General features: G+C 57.0%; 1 protein-coding gene across 1 annotated transcript in view; it reads left to right on the plus strand.

The window, feature by feature from the left end:
* Window positions 1-22,271, plus strand: part of MYO18B (myosin XVIIIB) — a 59,574-nt gene that overhangs the window by 11,203 nt on the left and 26,100 nt on the right. The window contains exons 13-32 of the mRNA XM_061369234.1: window positions 3,670-3,840; window positions 4,575-4,665; window positions 6,412-6,604; window positions 7,681-7,761; window positions 8,170-8,317; window positions 8,421-8,580; window positions 9,649-9,832; window positions 10,341-10,533; window positions 11,038-11,147; window positions 12,944-13,009; window positions 14,453-14,725; window positions 15,866-15,955; window positions 16,624-16,743; window positions 16,850-16,958; window positions 17,470-17,594; window positions 18,382-18,536; window positions 19,068-19,191; window positions 19,700-19,900; window positions 20,008-20,118; window positions 21,359-21,463. Coding sequence (XP_061225218.1) covers window positions 3,670-3,840; window positions 4,575-4,665; window positions 6,412-6,604; window positions 7,681-7,761; window positions 8,170-8,317; window positions 8,421-8,580; window positions 9,649-9,832; window positions 10,341-10,533; window positions 11,038-11,147; window positions 12,944-13,009; window positions 14,453-14,725; window positions 15,866-15,955; window positions 16,624-16,743; window positions 16,850-16,958; window positions 17,470-17,594; window positions 18,382-18,536; window positions 19,068-19,191; window positions 19,700-19,900; window positions 20,008-20,118; window positions 21,359-21,463 — 2,810 coding nt within the window. The remainder of the gene's footprint in view (window positions 1-3,669; window positions 3,841-4,574; window positions 4,666-6,411; window positions 6,605-7,680; window positions 7,762-8,169; window positions 8,318-8,420; window positions 8,581-9,648; window positions 9,833-10,340; window positions 10,534-11,037; window positions 11,148-12,943; window positions 13,010-14,452; window positions 14,726-15,865; window positions 15,956-16,623; window positions 16,744-16,849; window positions 16,959-17,469; window positions 17,595-18,381; window positions 18,537-19,067; window positions 19,192-19,699; window positions 19,901-20,007; window positions 20,119-21,358; window positions 21,464-22,271) is intronic.

Raw genomic sequence — 22,271 nt, forward strand, 5'->3', positions numbered from 1 at the left:
GGAAGTTTCCAGCAGGCTGGAAGCCATTTAGCCAGGTGTTGTAATGGGAATGTCCATCATGATGTGAGAGGGAGAGCACCGGGCAGGATCCAATGGGCATGAATTATGCAGCTTCCTGAGCATAGCTGTCTATCAGGAGTGGACTCGGTGACTTATCGCTCTCACCAGAGCTGAGAAAAAGCCTTGGACCTGCATTATTTCTGCTGCTTGGCAGCCTCCGAGATGTAATGACCTTTCCTTAACTGATATGGAAATGACACTGTCCTCAAAGGATCCCAAACAATTCCATGATCCTGTGAGAGGAGGGAGCAGGATGCCAATGGAGAGCCTCTGCTGCTGGAGCTTTGCTTTCCCTCACAGAGCGGCTGCCCCGGCGCTGGCACCCAGCCGTGGCCTTGGCTGTGGTTAAATCACTGCTGTGCCCCAGCACCTCACTCCTGCGGGAAGGGCTCCTCTGCTTCCCTGCATCCTTCATCAAAATGCCTCTTGGAAAGGGTCGCACTGGGGCTGCCCTCTCCATCTTGCTCGTTTTTCTCTCCCTGTTAAAGCCTTTTGCTTTTCAGCACGTGGCTTTTCCGGCTGTAGAGGGAGGCGCAGCTGATGCTGCGGGGTTGGCAGGATGGTGGCTCTCTGTCCTTGAGCTCAGGAGCAACAGTTTGGTCCTGATGGAGCCTGATGGCTTCCTGGGAAAAACCCAGCCCAAGGTGATGCAGTCTCCAGGGCCTGGATCACAGCGCAGGGACCAGCCAGCCACAGCCCTGGCTGGTAATGGTTGGATTTGATGACCTTAAAGGTGTTTTCCATCCTAGTTGATTCTCTGATTCTAAGCCCTGTACACTGTGGGATGTCCTCAGGATTTCTTTTCCCCAGGCGAGAGGATTTAGGCAGGATGATGTGTGTCCCAGGGCAGAGGATCCCAGTTTGGAGCATGAATTGGGCAGAGCTCCATGTTCTACTGCCCAGGGCTGCAAAATGAAGAGGTTTTCTGGGAACTGTGCTTGGCAGGGAGGAGGGAAGAGATCCAGGCCTGTGGGAAGTGGGATGCTGGGGGGGTCTGCACCCCAGTGCATCTCAGCTCAGCATGGGAGCTGCTTTTCCCTTCTGTCCTGGCCATGGTCCAGGGTTCAGAGCCAGGGAAGCAGGAGCAGAAAACACTGGGAATAGCCAAGTCCTGGCTGGAGCCTGGCTGGCTGCTGGGGGGAAGTCTGGGGAGCACGTGGAGATCCTGTTAATGGTGCATCTCCTTCGTGTGGTCACAGCACAGCCCCGGTCCAGGCGGGCTGTCTCCTGCCTTACGGTGCTATCTGTTCAGTGCTCTGACATCTTTATTGCAAGCAGCCGGGGAAATGCAGCCAGAACGGCAGATTTCTTTAATCATGCTATTACACAGCTCTTCCCTTTGTTATATATAGGCTTTAATATGTCATACATCAGGCAATGGGTCAGCAGAGAATAGACTGGAGAATTTAGTGCAGGACAAATGGATTAACCATTCGAGCCAGGAGGAGCCTCCTCTGTCTCCCTGTCCCCTCCCAGGGTAATAAAGAGGAACAAATGGGCTCTTTTATTTGTCCCATTAGCAGGGCAAATGTTTTAATGATAAAATAAGTGGAAGTGAATGGGGCAGGCTGAGCAAGCGTGCCTGCTGACTCAGCACTCCCCAACTGCTTACGGCGATGGGGCAATCTGGGGGGCACCAAAGGGCTCCCAGTGGGCACTGGAACATGTCCGACCCTGTGTGCTGGTGAGGCAGCAGTGGTTTGGTTTTGTGGAGGTGTGAAGCACGGAGCTGAATCCCTCTCCCCGGAGCAGCAGGATGTGTTCCATGCTGGAGCAGCGTGGGGGGGTGAATGGCTTCTCCACTTGCAACTGCTCCATTGGAAAGAGTTTGCACTGGGGCTGGGGTGAATGGAGCCCCTCAGTTATCTCGGGGATGCCGGAGTGGCCAGCATAGGACACTGGAGTGGCTGGCATGGGATGCTGCATTGGCCAGTGTGATGCTGGAGTAGCCAGTGTGGGATGCTGGAGCGTGCAGCACAGGATGCTGCTGTGGGAGCAGGGCAGTGGGGCAGGTCTGGGGCAGCCCTGTCCCTGCAGCCCCTCTGCTTCCCAGGACATCTCCTGTCTATCAGCAAGGAGCCTGTGTCAAACCAGCTCAGAGGAAAACAAGTGAAATCGAGGTAAATCAAAGCCTGGATTGTTGAGGCGGTTCCTGTGCCTGCTGCAGCGCAGCCCTTGATGTCGGAGGCCTTCAGTCAGAATAAGAAATAATGGGAACAGATCAAAGGGGAAGGGGGGGATGACTCTCTCAGGTGTGCTGTGAACCCCCCAGGCCCTGCCGCAAGAAGCGTGTCCTTTAGCTGCTTTGTGCATCACCTCATCCTGGAGCATGGGGCTGGCCAGGAGGTGGCCAGTTCTTGCTCTCCATCCCAAACCCCTGCCATCAGCCACCAGTTTTGTTCTAAGGGATCATCCTGTATGTGATCCCCTGGCTGGATCCTCATCCACCACCACCTAAAAGCCCCGAGGGCTCTGGGTGGCTTTGCTTGCCTGCTCCATCCCTGCTCATCCAGCGCCGGGCGCTGGGCAGCTGCCTCCACAGCACTTTCCTTGCTGGATCTGTGAGAGGATTTATCCTGCAGGTTGTTCTCTTGGAAAGCACAACGTTGCTGATGCCTTGCTGGCAGCAGCAGCCTGGGTGTGTTATACCCACATGGGTCCAGACTTGCTCTAAGTTGCCTCAAAGAATCTCCTTGGAGCTGCCCCTTGGGCAGCAGGGATGCTCTGAGCACCTGGGGAGCACTACAGTGGGGAAAATAAGCTCAAAAGCATTTGCTGGAGATCTTTAGAGTTTTGAACCTCATCCTGACCAAAAAAAGGTCGTCTTGTGCTAAAGGATTGCCCAGGGGACAAACCTGTCAGCCTTTGTGGAGTCAGCCAGCCTTTAATACGGTAATTACCCTGCGGAGCTGAGAAAAGCCTTACAACTGTTGTTAACATAACTGTGTGTGTAGGGAGGGCAGCCCCATGTACAGCACATGGGAGTGGAGCTGAGCAGGCCACTGGGACTGAGTGCTGAGAGGTACTGGAATTGTCCCAAAGGAAAAGGGGCAGCAGAGCAAGCAGATGGGCTTTAGGGAGGAAAAAGCTTTTCAGTTCAGTGTGATGTGATGCAGCTGGGGAGCGAGGAGATTCCTTCCAGCCATGCCTTCGAACTGGGAGGGTTGATTTGTAGCTGGTTTGCATCCTGGTCTCAGTCAAGCATCCAAGTGCTGCTGGGTCCTTGCTCTGAGCACTGGTAAGGTCAATGCCTGGTTTGGAACTGCCCGTTAGGGATCCCAGAATCCCAGCCTGGTTTGGGTTGAAGGGACCTTAAAGCTCCTCCAACTCCAACCCCTGTCATGGGCAGGGACCCCTTCCACTGGAGCAGCTTGCTCCAAGCCCCTGTGTCCAACCTGGCCTTGAGCACTGCCAGGGATGGGGCAGCCACAGCTTCTCTCGGCACCCCTGAATGACAGGATGCGAGGAAAGGGCTGATCCTCGGGGCCGGAGGGAAGCTGGGGCGCGTTGGTCCTGCACCTCTACCCCCGTTGTGGTGTGGTTTGGGGTTGCTCCCGGGAGCAGGCAGTGTGTCTGCTCTGCTGACCCCCCTGCCCCATTCCCCCGCAGCGGGCAGGAAGCAGTTCATGAGGTTCGAGTGTGCGAGCAGCGCGGCGGCGGCGCTGGGCTGCGACCCGGAGGAGCTGAGCACCGCCACCTTCAAGCACCACCTCAAGCACATCCTGGCGCAGGTCACGGCGCGGGGCCGCCGCCTGCCCCCGGCACAGGAGAGCCCGGCAGGTACCGGCGCTGCAGCCGCTGCTCTTGCTTACGGGTGATGGGGAGCGGCGGCGCTCCGGGCGCAGGAGGAGGGAGGGTGGCTGCGGGACGGGGAAGCGCCCCTGCTCTTTGCAGGCAGTGAGGTCCATCTAAGGGTGTTCATGTTAACTTGCTCGCTGTGCTCTGCCAGGTTGCTCCATGAAAACCAGGTGAGCTCTAATGCCCCTGGCACATAAATAACGTGGCTGGTTCTTCCTGGGAAAGGGAGGGAAAACCCCAAACCAGGAGGGCAGCAGGGCCCTAACCCTAACCCCCTGCCCTCAAATGAAGCTGTGCTGGTGTTGTGCTGTGGGCACCCATCTCTTGAAATATCCCCAGCTGGACAAACTGCTCCTGAGCTGCTCTAAACCTCCAGTTAATGCATGAAGCTAATTCCAAGGCAGATCCAGCATGTGAGATATGCCCAGTTTTAAGGTGAACCTTTCCACACCCAACTCATCCTCAGCAGCAGAATTACAGCCAGGCCCCTGCCAGTTATTCTGATGAAAGCAAGAACTGGCCTTTAACACGGCAATAGTTTTCTCTCCTCAGTGCACGTTAGGCAGGAGGCATGGGGAGAGCTGGAAGCAAGATGGGTGACACACAGTGATGATGTGAGGGAGTGATGCTGTGCTTGGGGCTGCTACCGGCCGGGCTCTGTGTGTGCTGCAAACAGATGATGTGTCTTTGTCTCCCCTCCTCTCTGCCTGTGCCAGGGCCGAAGATGACGGGTGTGGAGTGTGTGGAGGGGATGGCTTCGGGTCTCTATGAGGAGCTCTTTGGTGCAATCGTCTCACTGATCAACAGGTACGGAGCTGCTGGGTGCTGCGGGTGATGGCTCCTTCTTCAGGGGCTGCTCAAGAGGAGCCTTTGCTGGGGGTCTCCAGGGAGAGGCACAGAGCTGGCAACTGCTGCCTGCTCAGGAAGGGAGTGATATGGAGATGTCCATATGGGAGATGCGCTGTGCTCGGATCTTCTTAGGGCTGAGCACCAGCACTGGGCACAAAAGGGCCCTTCGGAGCATCAGTGTCTGCAGCCAGGTGTTGCACAGGGCAGCACATGTGCTGGTCCTCTTCCCAGCATGGGCAGCCTGGCACAGAGACCTGGCCCCTCTCCTGCTGCAGCTTCTAAGCTGTGCCATGAGCAGACATACGGAGCAGGGCATCACGGTGCTGAGAGGAGCAGCTCGGCTTCCTATTAATAATAGATGTGACTTTGCAGACTGAAATCAAGGTTACCAGTACAGGCAGAGCAGCAAACCAGTCCAGGAACCCCACAGAGAGCCCTGCAGATGCGTGATGGGAGTCACTCCATCACAGGGGAGGGTTGAGGTGTCAGTGTGAGGCTCTGGTACCCAAGTAGCTGCTGAGGTGCCCTGGGAGCTGCGGCTGCATCCCAGTGCTGGTGTGGCCAAGCAGGCAGCACCTTCCTCTGCCCCAGGGGCTTATTCCCATCCGGAGAGCTAGGATGGGAAGTTCATCATCTGTGGGCTGATTCATGTGCTCAGGTCCTGTAAATCCAAAATTGTCTACTGGGACAAATGGAATAAGGTAACACCCGGGCGAGGATCAGCCCCCCAAACTGTTCCATTTTCTCAGTTCTGATGTGCAGCTCAGTTTGTTGAAGTCAGCATCCACTTAAAGGCTGGTGCCCAAAATACTCCGTGTTGTTGCTGCTGCTGCTGGTTTATTTTAACCTGCGGTTATTTAACCTGCAGAATATTTTTATTGTAATTCCTAGCAACCACACTCCAAAGGGAAATTGCTGATGGGGCTCAAAGGGCTGACAGAGAAGCAAAATGCTGCTGGTTCTCCTAAATAACAGCATTAGCTCAGGATGTGCCCTGGGTCCCTTCTTCTCTTTAAAGGTAGCTTTGCTTTGCCCAGCTGTATTTTCCATCTCAGCCCACCAAAGCCTGTTAAACCACTGCACCAACAATCCAGGCACGTTCCATGAAAATCCTGTTCCTTGGTGAGGTGATGGGGATGCTGAGCCTGAATGTTTCAACCCCAGCTGCAGGAGGATGCTGCAATGGAAATCTGCAGGCAGCACTTCATAAATATACATCTGTTTCTTCATTCCACCCTGTGTTTCATGGAAGCATCCTCGCTGCCCAGTGCCACCGAGGAGAAATCCTTTAATCTCACCCTGCTGCAGGGCTGCTGGGGATGGAGCAGCACGATGTGATGGTGATTCAGAATGTGCATTAAAACGCTCCAGGAGGTTTCCCAGGGGCAGGCTCCACTGCTGCCTTCTCACCCCATGCCACTGTTAAACGTTCATTAGGCCAGGTCAGGAGAAGTCCATGCCTTGTGCTTCCATCCAGGCTGGGAGGAGATGCTCGGCTTGATGAGGGAGAAGGGAGAAGCAAAGGGACAGTGTCAGGAGGTGTGGGTGCTCTCTGCAGGAGACATAGGAAGAAGGGCAGATGAGAAGTGCTGGTCACTGCTACATGGGACGGTGCCCACCCAGGGATGCTGCACATCAGGAGGAGGAGGAGAGCTGGGGCATGGCCATGGGTAAAACCTATGATGCGAGTGCCTCTTTCCGCAGGTCCCTCTCCTCCCCACACCTCTCCGTGGCCTCCATCGCCGTGGTGGACACCCCCGGCTTCCAGAACCCGCGGCATCAGCACCATGAGCGCGCGGCGACCTTCGAGGAGCTCTGCCACAACTACGTGCATGAGCGGCTGCAGGCTCTCTTCTATGAGAAAACCTTTGTTTCGGAGATGGAGAGGTACAGAGAGGTGAGGAGCAGGGGCTGTGCCGCTTCCCCCACATGGGACAGGGCTTTGACCCAGCGGGTCCCTGTGCCCTGCCATGGCATGGCCAAATAACTCAGTGCCGTTAGTGAGGGGCTATAGAAATGAGGGGTCTGTTTGGAGCAGGCACCTTGAGCTGAGTCTCCTCTCCTCACTGCCCCAGTCACGGCTCCTCTGGGGTATTCCTGACATTCCCAAGGTGCGGGGCTGTCTCGTCACCTCTCTGGAGATGCTTCCTCCAGCTCAGGCTCTTTGTGCCCTTCTGGTGCAGCTGAGTTTTCCCTCAGGTGATGAATAATAGAGGATAGGAAGGAAGATGATAAATTATTGCAGAAATAAGCTGCTGAAAAACCTACCAGCAGAGATGAACTTATTAAGCTTGCAGGAGTTACTCTAATACCTCTAGCCCTGGGAAAAGAGTTGAATTCCCATGGCTCAATATTCACACAACATTTGCATCAAGTAAGTATCTGTGTGCTCTTCCCTGGTGCTGAATATACAGGTACTGGCTGAGCTTGAAATGGCAGAGGGCTCAGCAGGCTCTGCTTTGATGCTGCCTGCCCTGGTGCAAACACATGCCCTTTGAGCCATGGGACTGCCGCTGTGAGCCCGAGCCCCAGTGACCCATTTCCTCCCCGAGCTGGGTCACACAGAGCTGGCTCACACATGGGGTGATGCTGGTACGTGCCCTGGTAGGCACAAACTGCAGCCCCGCTGCTGCTTTCTCCACTCACATGCTGAGGCTGCGGACCTGAACCTCACAGTGTTACCGTGCAGAGACACTGAAGCTCTGGCTCTTGCTGAGCATCCCTGCTTCACACAGGAGCAAGGGCTCCCCCTGCTCCAGGGCACATGTAGGGGTGCTGGGATGGGGTGTGGGTGGTGGGAGACCCTGCAGTGGGGGCACCCACTGCAGCCCTTGGTTGAGGAAGGGAACCCCACAGAGCACTCCACAGAGTGGGAGCAGCGTCAATGCCACCTTCCTCCCCATCCATGCAGACCTCTCTTGGCTTCCCAATGCCAGGCTATGACTGAAGCAGCTTTTAAATGATGTTTTCCAGGAAAATGTTGAGGTGTCTTTTGATCTTCCAGAGCGCTCTCCTCTGGACACGCTGTCCATCATCGACCTGAGCTCCTCACAGGTAACCTGTTCCCATGGGGGCTGGTTGCTTCGGTCACACTTGGAGCATCCTCCTGCTCCGAGGAGGGAGGGATTGAGAGGCAGAGCAGGGCACCGTGGTGTGTTTGGCACAGAGCAGCCTGTGGAGTTGCACGGGAGGGTGCAGCATCACCCTAAAATAAAGTACCCATCCTGCTCAAGCCCTGCACCCCGGGCACATCTCCCAGCCTGGATGCAGAGTGGGATGACTGGTCCCTTTGGGATGCTGTGTGGCTGTGGAGGTCTCAAGGGTGAAGGTGTCCAGAGCTGGATGGGGCCAGGAGGGTTTCCCAACCCTGTTCTGACTGTTCTGGGGCAGGGGACACAGGACAGAGGTGGTGGGGAGCAGGCTGGCACAGCTGTCCCATTCCCAAACCCAATCCCTCTGCAGCCACAGGCGCTGCCGGGCAGCCCGGGATCTGATCGCAGGGGGCTGCTGTGGATCCTGGATGAGGAGGCACTGACCCCTGGTTCTGGGGATGGCACTGCCTTTGACCGCCTGTGCTCCTACTTCACCGCAGAGGGACCCGACCAGGAGGGTAAGCTGGGAGCAGCTCTGCCACCCGTCCTTTGGCATCACAGTGGAGCTGTGGGAGCTGAAGAGACCGTGTAGGGGGTTAAACAGCTTTTCTCCTGCTGCAGGGGACAGCCACATGCGGAGGTGCGAGCAGGGGCTGCACTTTGAGATCAGCCACAGGCTGGGCACAGACCCCGTGCGCTATGACCTGACGGGCTGGGTCAGCAAAGCCAAGTTCAACCTCTCGGCACAGAACGCCCTGCAGGTGCTGCAGCAGTCCACGGTGTAAGTATGAGCGAGGTGCCGTGGTGCTCTCATCCCTGTGGGAGTGGGATTGGGATCCCATGGCAGTGGAGTGGGATGGGGATGATGCCAGTGAGACCTACCCAAGGTCTGAGGGGCTGCTCATGGTGGGGAAGGAGAGGGTTGTGTGGGGCATCTCAGCAGAGAGGAGGGGCCCTGCAGCCTTGGTACTGCCCATCCCCACACCTGCCCAATGCACAGTGCAGTGATGGAGCTGATCTTGCTTTAGATGGGCACGGAGCTGATGGGACCCTGTCTGCCAGGCAGCCCCAGGCACATGCTGACACCAGTGCAAGGAAGCCATAAAGCCCCACAGCTTCATCCCAGCTTTGTGGGAATCCTGAGAGCCTAGCTGAGGTGTGGGGAGCAGATGTCAAGTGATTTGACTTGCAGCCATCAAGCCCTGGGGCTGACTGACAGCAGGATGTACACGCTGTGATCACAGCAGACGCTGCGGGCGAGCTGGTGAATAGCACTGCAGTGAACAGCTTCCCATCAGAGCTGTCTGGCTCCTTACAGTCAGCACATCCATGCCATTGGCCTTTCAGTGGGGGTCTCATTCTGCACGCATGGGTAGTGGGGGAATGGGAGGCACCAGGGGGACCCCACGATGTCGTCGGCTCCACAGTGCCATAGGGTAGGCATTCAGTTGTGAAGCATCACTGCCTGAGGTCGGGTTCCTGTGCAGCAATGGGGCAGGGTTTCCCCACCTCCTCAAGGAACTTTGTACACTAAATTGGAGTTGAAATGTAGTCGAGCTGCTGCCGATGTCTCTGCACACGGCAGGACTTTGACCTTGTGCTTAAACATTCCCAGCTCCTTTTGCTTCAGGCTTCAGTTCAGGGAAGTTTCAACAGAGGTGGGCAGCTCAGTGCCCAAACCAGGGAGGAGCAGAGGGGTGAGAGGTGTCCTGGCACCCTGCTCTGCTCCATGGCTGGGTGCCCTGCGGCGGCACCGATGCTGAAGTTGGGATGCTGGGGGCTGCATCCCCATGGAAGGGGCTTTGAAGCCGAGGACCCCAGCACTGACCCCGCTGCTCATTGCTCGCAGCGAGGCCGTGCGGGAGCTGGTGGAGCCGCGGGTGCGGGCGCCGCTGGGCTGCCGGGCCGTGGCGGGGCTGGAGGGGCGCTCGCAGGCAGCCCTGCACCGCAGCGCCTGCGTCAGGAAGAGCTTCGCCAGCAGCTTCGCGGCCGTGAGGAAGCGGTCGGTGTGCGCCCAGCTCAAGCTGCAGGCGGTGAGTGCGAGGGGACCGCCGGGGCTGCTGTGGCCATGCGGGAGCATCCCAGGCAAACGTGTCATGGAGCAGGTCACACACGCACCTCGCTGAGCACTGCTTAATCCTCTTAAGCACTCGAGCAACTGGAGCAGCCCCCGTGCTGGGCACGTACCAAGCTCCTGCTGACCTCAGCCATAATCAGGTGCCTCAACTCTCTCGAGGAGTGTAGTGCAGTCTCTGCTGACTCCTCTTCCAGCCTGCTCCGAGGTGCTGGGTGTCTCTGGCAAGCCCTCACCCAGCAACCCTCAACCCTGTGACATTCGGTAGCCCATCAACTGAGAACATGGGGTTTCAGTAGGAAGGGTCTCACTCAGCCTCTGTGACCTGTATGCCGGGCTCCCATCGCAGGCCAAAGCTGTTCCTGACACGCACTGAGCTCTGCGGGTTCTGAGGATGGCTGCAAGGGGTGCGGGGTTGGGGGTCCCCGCCACCGCTCCATCCCTGCTCACCTCTGCTTGCCCGGCAGGACGCGCTCACGAACCTCCTCCGCCGGTCCCGCCTGCACTTCGTGCACTGCCTGCTACCAGGAGCGGGGCCCGAGGGGCCGCTGCCTCGTCCCCCTGCGCCGCCCGACGCAGCCCCGCAGCTGGATGTGCCGACCCTGCGGGCACAGCTGGAGGGGACCCAGCTCCTGGATGCCCTGCGCCTGCACCGCATCGGTACGCCCGGCCCCCTGCTGCTGGGTGTGGGTGCTGCCCTTCCACACCTGGCTTTGCTCATCATCTGCCTCCCTCCAGACCCACTTCAAAAAGCCCTCGAGGTTTTATCGCGCAGGGGTTCCCAGCCCTTCCCTTGCCTGCATGTTCCCTCTGGAACATCCATGCATCAAGCTAGACCTGCACCTACCGCAGTCACAGTCACTGCCGGGGGGAGAGGGACCCATGCAGGCAGCCCAGGGGCATCTACTGCACAATAGGAGGTTCTAAGGTGGTGTCTGGCCACCTCCAGTGCATCTCTGCTGCTTCCCTGCTCCCACCACCCTGCCCTCAGTACAGCTCCCTCATCCCCATCACCCTCAATGCCTCTTGGTGTGTACAGGACATACCCCTGGGGTGAGGTACCCCGCACCTCAGTCCCCCACTACTGATTCCCTCTGCAGTGTTTGGTGAGAGCCTTGTGCCCCGAGGCTGGTGCAGCCCCCAGTGATGTCTGTGTGTCCCCAGGGTATGCAGATCGCCTGCTCCTCACCCAGTTCCGAAGGCGCTTCCAGGTCTTGGCTCCGGAGGTCATGAAGAAGCACACCTCTGCCTACGAGGTGCCAGACGAGAGCAAGGTATGTGCTGGGTGCATGGGGCATGTGGGCTGGGAGCCCCTCATTGGGCTGTGCTGGTGCTGGAGCTCCTCCAGCCTTTCCCAATGTCCTAAGGGCTTTCTTTGCAATGAGGAGCAGCTCCTGCAGGCAGCCCCTGTGCTGGCATTGCCTGTGCCCTGCATGAGCCCCGCTGTCCTCTCTGCAAAGAGGTGATGCCAGCATCTCCCTGCCCTGGGACAGCAGCTGCTTCCCAGCCCCTGCCTCACTGGGATGCAGGGATCCCAGCATGGCAACACCCATCCCTTGCTCTGGCTCCTCAGACACTGGCTGGCTGAGGACAAGCCAGGCAGCATTCCCAGGGACTCATCAGAGCAGTCCAATGGAGGTTCTTGGCGATGGGGCATCATCTGCCTTCAGGCCCTTGTAAAGCAGCAGCCCAGGGTGGCTCCTCACCTCATCCCACAAAGCCTGAAACTGAGGGGAGCTCAGGAATGGAGATTTGCCAGTTTTATTTGTTTCATAATGACTTTATATCACAAACTTGGGAGACCCCCCTGTGTCCCTGGAACAGGCTGTGAGAAGCACTGGGAGCCGGGGAGAGCTGGGAGGAGATGAATTAAACATGGGCATGTGCTCTGTTGTGCAAACTGCCAGGCAGGGTGTGCAAATTCAGTTAAGACCTCGGGATTTAATAAGACAAGTTTGACAGCCAGAAAAGGTCAATATTGTTATTAAATGCTGAAAGGAGGCAGAGGGTGCCTTGTCAGCACTGTGTAAGCTGGGGATTTGGAAAATCCCGGCCTCCCTGGAGCTCACTGCCATGCGCTGTTAGCGGGAGGATGCTTCCCAGTGAGTGCATTCACTCGGCCACTGCAGCACAAGAGATGCTTGTGTGGAGCGAGGGTGGTGGTGCAGCAATGACTGACCCTGTGCTCATGCTGGCCCTGCTGTTGGGGATGGGACGGGATGGGATGTGATGGGATAGGATGGGATGGAATGGAATGGAATGGAATGGGATGGGATGGGATAGGATGGGATGGAATGGAATGGGATGGGATGTGATGGGATAGGATGGAATGGGATGGGATGGGATGGGGCGGTCCTGCACTGTTCCAGCAGTGCCACAGGAGCAGGCATTTCCTCACCTCTGGCACACTGTTCCATGCATGGCACTGGTCCATACCCCCATGCACTCGCATGCTCCGTCCCCGTCTTGCCCCAGGGCACGCAGGGCTGCAGGCTGGGGTGCAGCTCTGCTGCAGCAAGGTGCTCCAGGGGCCACGGTGAAATGATTCTTCCTGGAGGAGATGCGTGTGGCCTCCAGAGGCTGTTGTTTGAGTGAAGCATTAGCAGAGGGGTTTTGTTTCAATTTCGGGAGCTCTGGGGTTTTCACATCATCGATTTGTCCAGATAGCGTTGGCTGCCCTGGGGAGATGTGCGGTGCTCCTGGCTGCTACAGTCATGCGCTGGGCCAAAGCTCAGAGTAATTGAGTTCAGGCTTCTTTCCCCGCTTGCCTCCCTGCAGGGGCTCAGCTCTGCACCGCTTGGCTCCAGCGGGAACTTGGTGCTTTCGCTCCTGCTTTCAGCTCCACAGGCAGAGCTGTTGGCTGGATGGGCTCTCACCTTCCCCTCAGTAGCCTCCAGCCACAGCCACCCATGCATTGGGGCTCTCTACCCTTCTCACAGCAGGACTCGGGGCTGGATGCACCCTTACTTGGGTGCCCATAAGGATCAGGGGTCTCTGCCCCATTTCAGCAGGCTCATATCAGGGTGTAAATGTTTTCTGAGCAGTTCAATGATGTGTTCCTCCTCCGCAGGCCATACAGGAGCTCTTCCAGGCGCTGGATCTGGAGAAGAGCAGTGTTGCCATCGGGCGCAGCCAGGTACGACGGCTTCCCTCTTGCTCTCGGTGTGTACAGGCAGAGCCAGTCCCATGCCAGGCACTTCCAGCTGCCCAAAGCTTCCCAAAGTGGGGAGAAACCCTTTCTTCTGCTGTGCCCAGTGGGCTGGGAAACCAAGCCTCACCAAGCATCAAAGCAGAAGGCCCCTGATTCACGTTTGAGAGCATTCAAAATGTGACTGTGAAGTGTGGTGGTGTGTGTACCTTGTTATCAAAATCCAGCCCTCGTGGCATTGATGTTCCTCTTTACCTTTGATATCTCCTGGGAGTTAATGAAGATTGGGTACCGGTGCTTTTGGTGGGCTGGGGTTAACACTGCACAGCCGGGCAGCTGAGGCATCGCAGCAGCAGCGTTTGGGCTTTAATGTGATAATCTCACAGCAAACTGAGTTGTGCTGGCGTGCTTACCTGCAGCTCCCGGAGCCTATGGAGAAAGGATTCATGACACGGTTCCGAGGCACAAAATAACTTTCTTTTACCCTGCACAGTGCAGTTTGCAATTACCTCTTCTATGAAACCCTTGTACTTAATCAATAGTGCAATAGCAGCTCCAGTCACATCTTGTTATGGAGAGTTAGTTTTGCCATTGCTTTGAGCATTGATTTTGCACTAGCTTCTAAAGTTACTGTCTTCTGAAGTTAATACAGACATTAATGAGGCAATCAGGTAGGTGCTGGAGCAATCATAGCATTATCTCTGGAAAGGGAGTTTCCTTGGAATTGTTCTTTGATTCAATTTAGCATCTTTCAAATGCAGCTCTAAGTGTGCCACTGGCTTCACAAGTGTAATTCAGTGTTTATTATAGCTGTATAATGTAAATGGGGCACAGTAGTGGGGAGGGATCAGTCCCATGTGCCGAGAGCTTCCCCAGGCAATGACAGGGGTCTTACACTGAGAGATCGATACGGGCTGAATTCAATGGCACCAGCAAATCTGTATCAAAGAATCCCAGACTGGTTTGTGTTGGAGGGACCTTAAATCTGATCCAGCTCCAACCCCTGCCACGGGCAGGGACCCCTTCCACTGGAGCAGCTTGCTCCAAGCCCCTGTGTCCAACCTGGCCTTGAGCACTGCCAGGGATGGGGCAGCCACAGCTTCTCTGGGCACCCTGTGCCAGCGCCTCAGCACCCTCACAGGGAAGAGCTTCTGCCTAAGAGCTCAGCTCAGTCTCCCCTCGGGCAGGTTAAACCCATTCCCTTGGCCTGTCCCTACAGGCCCTTGCCCAAAGCCCCTCTCCAGGTTCCTTGTAGCCCCTTTAGGCCCTGGGAGCTGCTCTAAGGCTGGTGCAGGGTCTCATGCACTGGTCCAAGGATCTTCAGTCTCCTGCAGGTCTCAGGGGGGGCTGCAGGGTGTTTGCCATAAACACATCCTGCTGGCTGCGGGCAGCTTTCAGGCTCCATCCTGAATGGCCATTTCTTGCTGTCAGGTTTTCCTGAAGCCGGGAGTCATCTCCCGACTGGAGAAGCAGCGGGACAAGCTGATAGCCCAGAAGATGATCCTGCTCCAGGCTGCGTGCAAGGGCTTCCTCAGCCGCCAGAAGTTCAAGAGGTTGAAGATCCAGCGCCTGGCCATCCACTGCATCCAGAAGAACCTGGTGGTGTTCCAGGCCATCAGGCACTGGCCCTGGTGGCAGCTCCTGAGCCGTGTGCGGCCCCTGCTCAGCATTAACCTCACAGAGGAGCAGCTCCGGGCCAAAGAGGTATGCATTGAAGGATGGGATGGGGTTGGATGGGGTGGGATAGGATGGGATGGGATGGGATGGGATGGGATGGGATGGGATGGGGTGTTTTAGGGGCTCTGTCTGGTAGGTTGGACAGAAGTCACTCCTGTCAGAGCAGAGATGTTTTACTGACCATCAGAAGCTGTTATCTGTTCTTGGCACTGCATTTTTTTGCCTTAAGTAATGCATTTTGCTGGGGAGGGAGAAATAACTCTCCTTTAGGGGGACAGTAGCAAATGCACCGTGTCCCCATAGCCAAAGCCTTGTTCTAGGGCTGTGGCTGCCCCACTGCCCTCCCCATGCCCCCTGCAAGGTGCTGGCTCTGCTGCACCAAGCCCCTTGTGGGTGGATGCCCCATGTCAGTCCGTAGGATGATGGATGCTGAACAGCCAAACACACCCCTGGGGCAGAGGTCTGCTCTGTACTGTCCCCAGTGCTGTGCTGGCTTTCCCCTGTGCTGCAGCTGGAGATAGGGTGGTTAACGGGCATCTGCTGACCTGGGACAGGCACCTTCTGCGCCGTCTGAGACCTGCACTCAATTCTTTGTCTTCCTGGCGTCCTGCTCCTCTTTTTGCCTCAGTGAGGTTTTAACAAGGTGTTTTCAGGCTGGCTGCCCAAGCCTCTGTTCCTCCCTCCAAACCCACCTGGGATCCATCAGGCCCCATCACCCGTTCACCAATGGTTTTATCACAGCTCCACACGTTCTGCTTCTGCTCAGTGCTGAGCAGGACCAAAGCAGGCTCCCGTTGCTGTTACAGCCGGGCTGCCTGGAAAGGGATCACAGCCAACAAGGTGCCTTTGCCCCCGCGCTGTGATAGCCTGCCAGGGCCCTGGGAATGCTCCTCGAGCAGGATCCCAGCACTTGGCTGCTCATGCAGGCCTTTGAGGGTTGTCCCTTGCTCTGTGCGCACAGCAGAGCTGACGTTCCCTCCGATGGAATTCATGTCAGGAGCTGCAGTCCTGGCAATTTGCAGCGAGCAGCCTTCAAAGCTGCCTGGTGAATTGGATTAATAAGGCAGCCGTGTCTCTCCTGCTTATTTTGAACAGAAAACGAGGTTTTCATCAATAAGCTGGGGATGCTGGAGCTCTCCATGTGTTCTGTTTTGCAACCTTCCCTAGGAGGAGCTGGCAACGCTGAGAAGGAAGCTGGAAAAATCCGAGCAGGAATGCAGTGAGCTCAGGCAGAATGCAGAGAAGCTGGAGAGCAAGGTAGAGCCCCAGACACTGCTGTAGAGTCCCCAAACACCTCTATAAAGCCCCTAATGCACCTCTCTAGAGCCCCAAAACACCTCTGCCACAGCCCTGTGGTGCCCAACTGCTGCACTCAGGACCAGCATCATTGTGGGGTCCATGCTGGGTGGGATCCTGCCTGCCTCAGCAGTGAGTGGTTGCAATGCCTTGGGAATGGGCTGTTCCCAGGGGTGTCCCCAGGGAAAGCCTCATGTCCCTTGCAACAAGGGCAGATGTCACCCTGTGCTGCCACCAGTGCAGTGCATGAGGCTGGAGTGTGGCGATGTGAGTGTCACCCCTTCTGCTGATGAAAGGCTGCAATTAGAATGGGAAATTACACACTGATGTAGCCCATGATGCTCTCAGGACTGCAGGCTCACTGACCCGTGCAGGCACCACAAGTGACTTGGCTCCATGGGATGAATGCTAATACTGAGGAGGTGGCATGCAGAAGTGCCCTGCACATCCCCTGCAGGGATGCAGCCACAGGGTCCTGCAGTGGTTGCTCTTTGCTGGGGTTCTGCTGGCACTGGTTGGTGCTGATGTGCACTTACCACGTCCCCTAAGCACAGGCCGTGGGAGCAGCTGGGACACTGGGGTTGATGCCTGCACAGTAATGCCCAGACTGACTGCCTGTTCCCCCCCAGATCATCGACCTGAACACGGAGCTGTCGGATGAGCAGTACAAGGGCGATGTCGCCTGCCAGGTCCTGGATGGGGAGCGGGCAGAGAGGCTGCGGGGAGCTCGTGAGCTGCAGGAGCTGCAGGTAGGAGAGCCCTGACATGCTGGGCCATGCCGGTGGTGGTGCTGCTTTCAGACCTGAGTGCCGTGGTGCCGGGTAAAGCTGTTCCCTCCTTCCCTGCTTCCCCCAGAGCAAACATGACCAAGTGCAGAAGAAACTGGAGTCAGTGGAAAAGCAGCTGGAGGAGGCCCAGCAGCTGGTTCAGTTGCGTGAGATGAAGATAAGTGGCTCTGGAGGAGGTAGGGGCACCCCTTTGGGGTGATGCATGCTCTGGGCATCCAGGCATGGGCATGAAAGCCTTTTGGTTTGCCCCCTCAAGCAGTGCAGCTTTCACAGTGTGGTGTTGGCACCCTGTCATTCTGCAATGATTGCCCAGCAAGGAGCTGACAAGGGCAGCAGCACACACGGCTGTGGCTGTTGCATGGAGCTGGGATGCAGGCAGGGATTCTGCCTAATGGCACTGCCAGCACTGACTGGCACTACCTGGCAGTGTGGTTGAAGCATGTTGTGGAGTGATGAGGAGGATGGGATGGGATGGGATGGGAATGGATGGGATGAGCACGTGTGCTTTCCTGAAGATGGGGATACCTGTGCTGTGTGAGCTGGAGCAGAGCTGCCCCCCATGAGCTTGGTGCTGGCATTTGTGCCATGCAGGAGCCACGGTGCTGTTGTATATTCACCCACCCTGCCCTGGCATGGCTGGTCGGGCCCGAGCACCCCCCAACCCCTCGTGTCTGTCTCTGCTGGCAGAGGACGAGTGGCAAGTGCGCTTCGAGTGCGCGCAGACGGAGATCTCCTTCCTGCGGAAGCGGCTGGTGCAGCTGGAGCAGCGCCTCGAGTCCGAGCGGGGCACCAGGACCGGGCTGGAGCAGAAGGCAAGTGCTGCCGGCCATGGCGCAGGGATGCTGCTGGAGCTGGGCATCCTCTCCCTGTTCCCTGGGCAGGCTGAGGCTCAGAAATGCAGCCGCTTGGGGCTAATGCTTTCACTGGCCACTGGTTTGAGAATAAATATCCCCAAATTCCTTCAAGCTTATAAAACCAGTTTTGCACCAGAACGTGGCAAAATTCAACCATGATCAAATGTGAGCATGAGCACAGGGTGGGGAGGGCCTCAGTGATGGGTCTTGGTGCTGAGCTGTATTTTGGGTGCCGTGCTCACATCATCCCTCATGCATAGATAGCTGGAAGCTCCTGAGCTCTGCCATGAGGGGGGAAAGAGCCACTGTGCTTCCCTGAGCAGTTCCTGGGAGTCAGGTCACTTCCCATGAGGATAAAACAAATAAATTGGTATTATTCATGGTACATTAAGAAGTAATAAGAAAAGCAGCCTGGTCGTTGGAGTTTGGGTAAAGCAAAACAGCCCATTTGCTTCCCGATAGCTGGTTTGGAATTACAGGCTCCATTAATGCAAGATTTTGCTTATTTAAAGTCATTCCTTAATGGCTCCATTCTCTGGTCAGCGAGAGCTCTGTGTGTATCCGTATCCCAAACACGATCTGATTCCTTGAGGGATGCAGTGCTGCTTTCTGAGCAGGGCTGGGATGCTGCAGGCACGGGGGGGTTAGGGGACCTCTGATTGTCCTTGTTTCGTGGTGGGTCTGGGGTGACCCATCCCTGGTGCTGGGGGTCCATGCGTTGGGGTCTCACCCGCTGTGCCCGCAGCTCGGCGCGGCGCAGGCAGCCTGCGAGGCGGCCAAGAGGGCATCGCAGCAGCTGCAGCGGCGGTGCCGGCGCCTGGCCTGCGAGCTGGAGGATGCACGGGTGCTCGCCGAGAGCCAGCAGAGCCGCAGCCACGAGCTGGAGAAGAGGCAGAAGAAGTAAGGCTGGGGATGCTTTGGGTGGCGGTGGGAGCGGGGCAGCTGCTCCTGCTTTGGCTGGTGGAGGGTGCACGGAGCATGGGGTGGTTTTTGCATCGCGTTGCTGTGTGACTGTAACCTCCTTCCATAATGGAAACCGCTCTCAGTGTGATGCTCTGGGGAGGGATGCTGGGGTGTGGGGCATCCTCGTGCTGGGGTATCCCAGGCTTCCGTGTGCCCTTGGTGTGCATGTGCTTGTGCTTGTGCTGGGAGCACTGCTGGCAAACGTGGTTGTGCAACAGAGGAGCGTAAGAAGTGACCCCCAGTGTTTTAGTGCTGCTGTTCAAAGGAAACAGGTTTTCTGCCCCAAAATAGGATACTGAGCAGGCACAGAAAACATCGGAAGACACCAACTGCTTTATGATTCCTTTTCATTTACCCTTCGTTTCTCATGTTCCCTGCTGTCCTGTGCTGAGATGCTGACTGTGGGCTGGGGGTAGCTCTAACCCAGGGATACAAAGATGCTGAGGTGACGTGTGTTTCCCCATCCAGGTTCGACCTGCAGTTAGCCCAGGCCCTGGGGGAGTCTGCCTTTGAGAAGAGCCTCCGTGAGAAAGTGTCGCAGGAGAACACCAGCATCCGCTGGGAGATGAGCAAACTCCAGCAGCGCTTGGAGGTAAGAGGGGAATATCCCACTTTGAGGCATTATATCCAGTTTTGGGAAGAGCTCTCAGAGCTAAGCCATTATCTCTGTAATTACAGCTGAGGCAATCAGGCACAAGCCCAGCAACTTGATTCCAGTTTCTTTCAGCGCAGTTCTAGGATGTGCCTAATGTATTTAAATGCCATCATCCTCTGCCAGAAGAAAGGCTATCATTGTACATGAGTGATAACCATCCTTGCTGAGCTAATTACCAACCCCTCATTTCCACTGAAGCCACTTGTGCTCTTCTCCACGCCTCTACCCACAGCTTCACCTGAACGAGACCACAGGGACATGGTGTGCTGGGGGTGGGGAAGCTGCAACGCTGCTGCAGCCGCCCCAGGGCTTGTGATGGGGATGGGGCTGTTAGTGCAGGCAGGGTCTGAGGATGGTCCTGAGGGTGCAGCTGGGAATGGTCTGGGTGTTAGGAGCAGGGCGCAAGTGCAAAGCCCCTGACCCCCTGCTCTGCCCCCCCGAGCAGCAGAAGGAGGCAGAGGTGTCCGGCTTGGCACAGAAGGTGTCGGTGCTGTCCGGCCGGGTGGAGGAGCTCAGCACCCCCAGCACCATGGATGCCCGGGCAGTGCCTGCACTCCGGAAGCAGCTCTGGGACATGGAGGCCAGCGCTGCCGAGCAGAGGAAGGAGCTGGAGCAGCAAACGGCCGCTGTCGATCACCTGGAGCAGGTACCGTGGCTGGGGATGCTCATCCCTGCTCGTGCGTTAAACCTGCAGCAGCCCCATCCCTCTGGGGCTGTCTGCAACCACTGGGCAATCCCCTGTGGGTCCTGCAGCAACACCAGCGCCTGGAGCTGGAGATAGAGCGGATGAAGCAGATCCACCACAAGGAGCTGGAGGACAAGGACGAGGAGCTGGAGGATGTGCGGCAGTCCTGCCAGAAGAGGGTAGGTCGGCGATGGGGTGGGGATGATGCTGGGTGCACAGGGGCCCTTCCTCCTCGCTGCTTCCCCAGCCTCAGCCCCAGGGTGCAGAATCAGGGTCTGGGTCAGACGTGGGTCCCCATGTGCTGGAGGGGCTGCAGGGATGATGCACAAGAGCCATGTGCGATGCAGCACATGGGATGCTGCTCCTGGTAGCACCAGCACCAGGCTGAGGGCACAGCTCCAGCCAGACAGGGCTTTGTGTTGGGTGCTAATGAATAGAAAATACCACTTCAACAAGGCCACAGGGTCGGTGGAATGTGAACAGGAACTCTGGTTTCTTCAAACACCGGGGGTGTTTGATGTAGGGTGTGTGGTAGCAACCAATTCGCATCAGGCCTGGGGCATACCTGGCTGTCCATAGTGAATTAGCATTGCTGAGACTCAATGAAGCAGCCACTGGGGCTGTTTTAGGAAGGCAGGACAAGTGGAAAGGCAAATGAGGCAACCTCTGCTCCTCCTGCTCCTGCCAGCACATAGCCATGCCCAAAGCCATAAAGCCCTGTGTGCTATGGGGGCTGTCACGGTGCAGACACTGTTTCCCCCTGTGCTCCCCTTCTGCTGGATGCTGGAAGTTCTGGGCTGGTTGTGAGGATGCATTGCTGAGAGATCCTCCCCGGGGTCCTCCCTGTCCTTCTGCACCTCTCTGCCTGTCTAATTGCCCTGTGCAGAGTGCCAGCATCACTAGAGATGCTGTGCCTTGCAGCAGAGCCATTCATCCCTTCTCTCCCTCACCCTGCATGCCCTGACTATTATTTTCCAAATGAGTAAATGGCAGCGAGACACCAGAGAGCAATTGATCCTTAGCAGCCTGCTCCCGTTCCCTTTCTGAGCCCTGTTTCTCAGCAGTGGCAGGGACTGGAGCCAACTCCTCTTCTAGGTGGTTCAAGGCCCTGTGTTACTGCTCCAGAGCTGCAGGAGCACCCCTTGGGGACCTCTGAGTGTGGATTGGCTTAAATAGGGCAGCACATCCCCAGAAATCCTGTAGGTTCCTGGACTGCTTCCCCTTGCTCCCCCAGCCGTTGCACTGCCTGAGGGTAGCAGATGCTCCAGGGGATGTGGCCCATCCCTGGTCCACAGCACTGGCTGCAGTGATGGGAGGTCTCAGTGTGCACCATCCTGGGGCTGCTGTGGCTGAGCCACACGGAGCCTTGGCAGGGGATGCTGGGCTCTGAGCAGGGCTGTGGTTGTCTCCCATGCACAGCTCCGGCAGCTGGAGATGCAGCTGGAACAGGAGCACGAGGAGAAGCAGATGGTGCTGCATGAGAAGCAGGACCTGGAAGGGCTCATCAGCACCTTGTGTGAGCAGGTAAGAGCACAGAGCCCACCCCAGGGGCTGCTGGTGGGGAGAAACTCACTGCTCTCCTGGCTGCTAAACCCATGCCCTGGCTCAAAACACATAACAAAAGGGTTGTGAATGGGAGTGTGTGTGTGTGGATGGGCAGCAGCTTGGTTCTTCACGCACAGCCGGCAGCGATGCCCTTCCAAACGCTGCCCATCCGAGCAGTGGCACGTGCTGCAGCAGGCACTGCGTGCTGGGAATGCTCTGGGGCTGCAGGCATCGTGCAGGACCCAGCCAGCCCCGTGGAGGGGAACTGAGGGTTCTCTAAGCTGGGGGAGTCACCTGCTTTTTGCTGGTATTTTCATGAGAGCCAACCCGCTGGAGCGGCTCCAGCTGCCCAGAAAGGCAGTTCATCCAATTCCACTCTTTGCAGAGGAATTCTACCCCAGACACATTTGTTGAACAACTCCTTTTTCACTCTCTAATGTGTCTGTGGCAGTGATTGAAGTGCATGTAATGGGAAAAACACACACAGCTGCTCCCTGTTAAATTAGAAGGCGAGGGGCTGAAAGCAGCCTCACTGAGCAGCATTTATCAGGCTGGGCATCACTTAGCATCACCCAGCAGCCAGGCCCAGCGCCTGCCTCATGCACAGCTCCTGCTGAAGGAGCTCTGGAGACCAAGTGAGGTCCTGCCTGACCCTTCCCTGGGGTCAAGGGGCTGCTGGGGCTGAGGGTGGCATCAGAGCAGTGTGCTCAGAGTCCATCTGAGTGCTGCTGCACCCCAGGGCTCCCTGGTGCTGATGCCCCCATCACACTGCACCCCCCCTGCACAC

The sequence above is a fragment of the Neopsephotus bourkii genome, unplaced genomic scaffold (genome assembly GCF_033783945.1).
Source record: "Neopsephotus bourkii isolate Nb327-2 ecotype Australia unplaced genomic scaffold, CSIRO-AGI_Nbou_v1 NB_1479, whole genome shotgun sequence".
Classification (NCBI taxonomy): Eukaryota; Metazoa; Chordata; class Aves; order Psittaciformes; family Psittacidae; genus Neopsephotus; species Neopsephotus bourkii.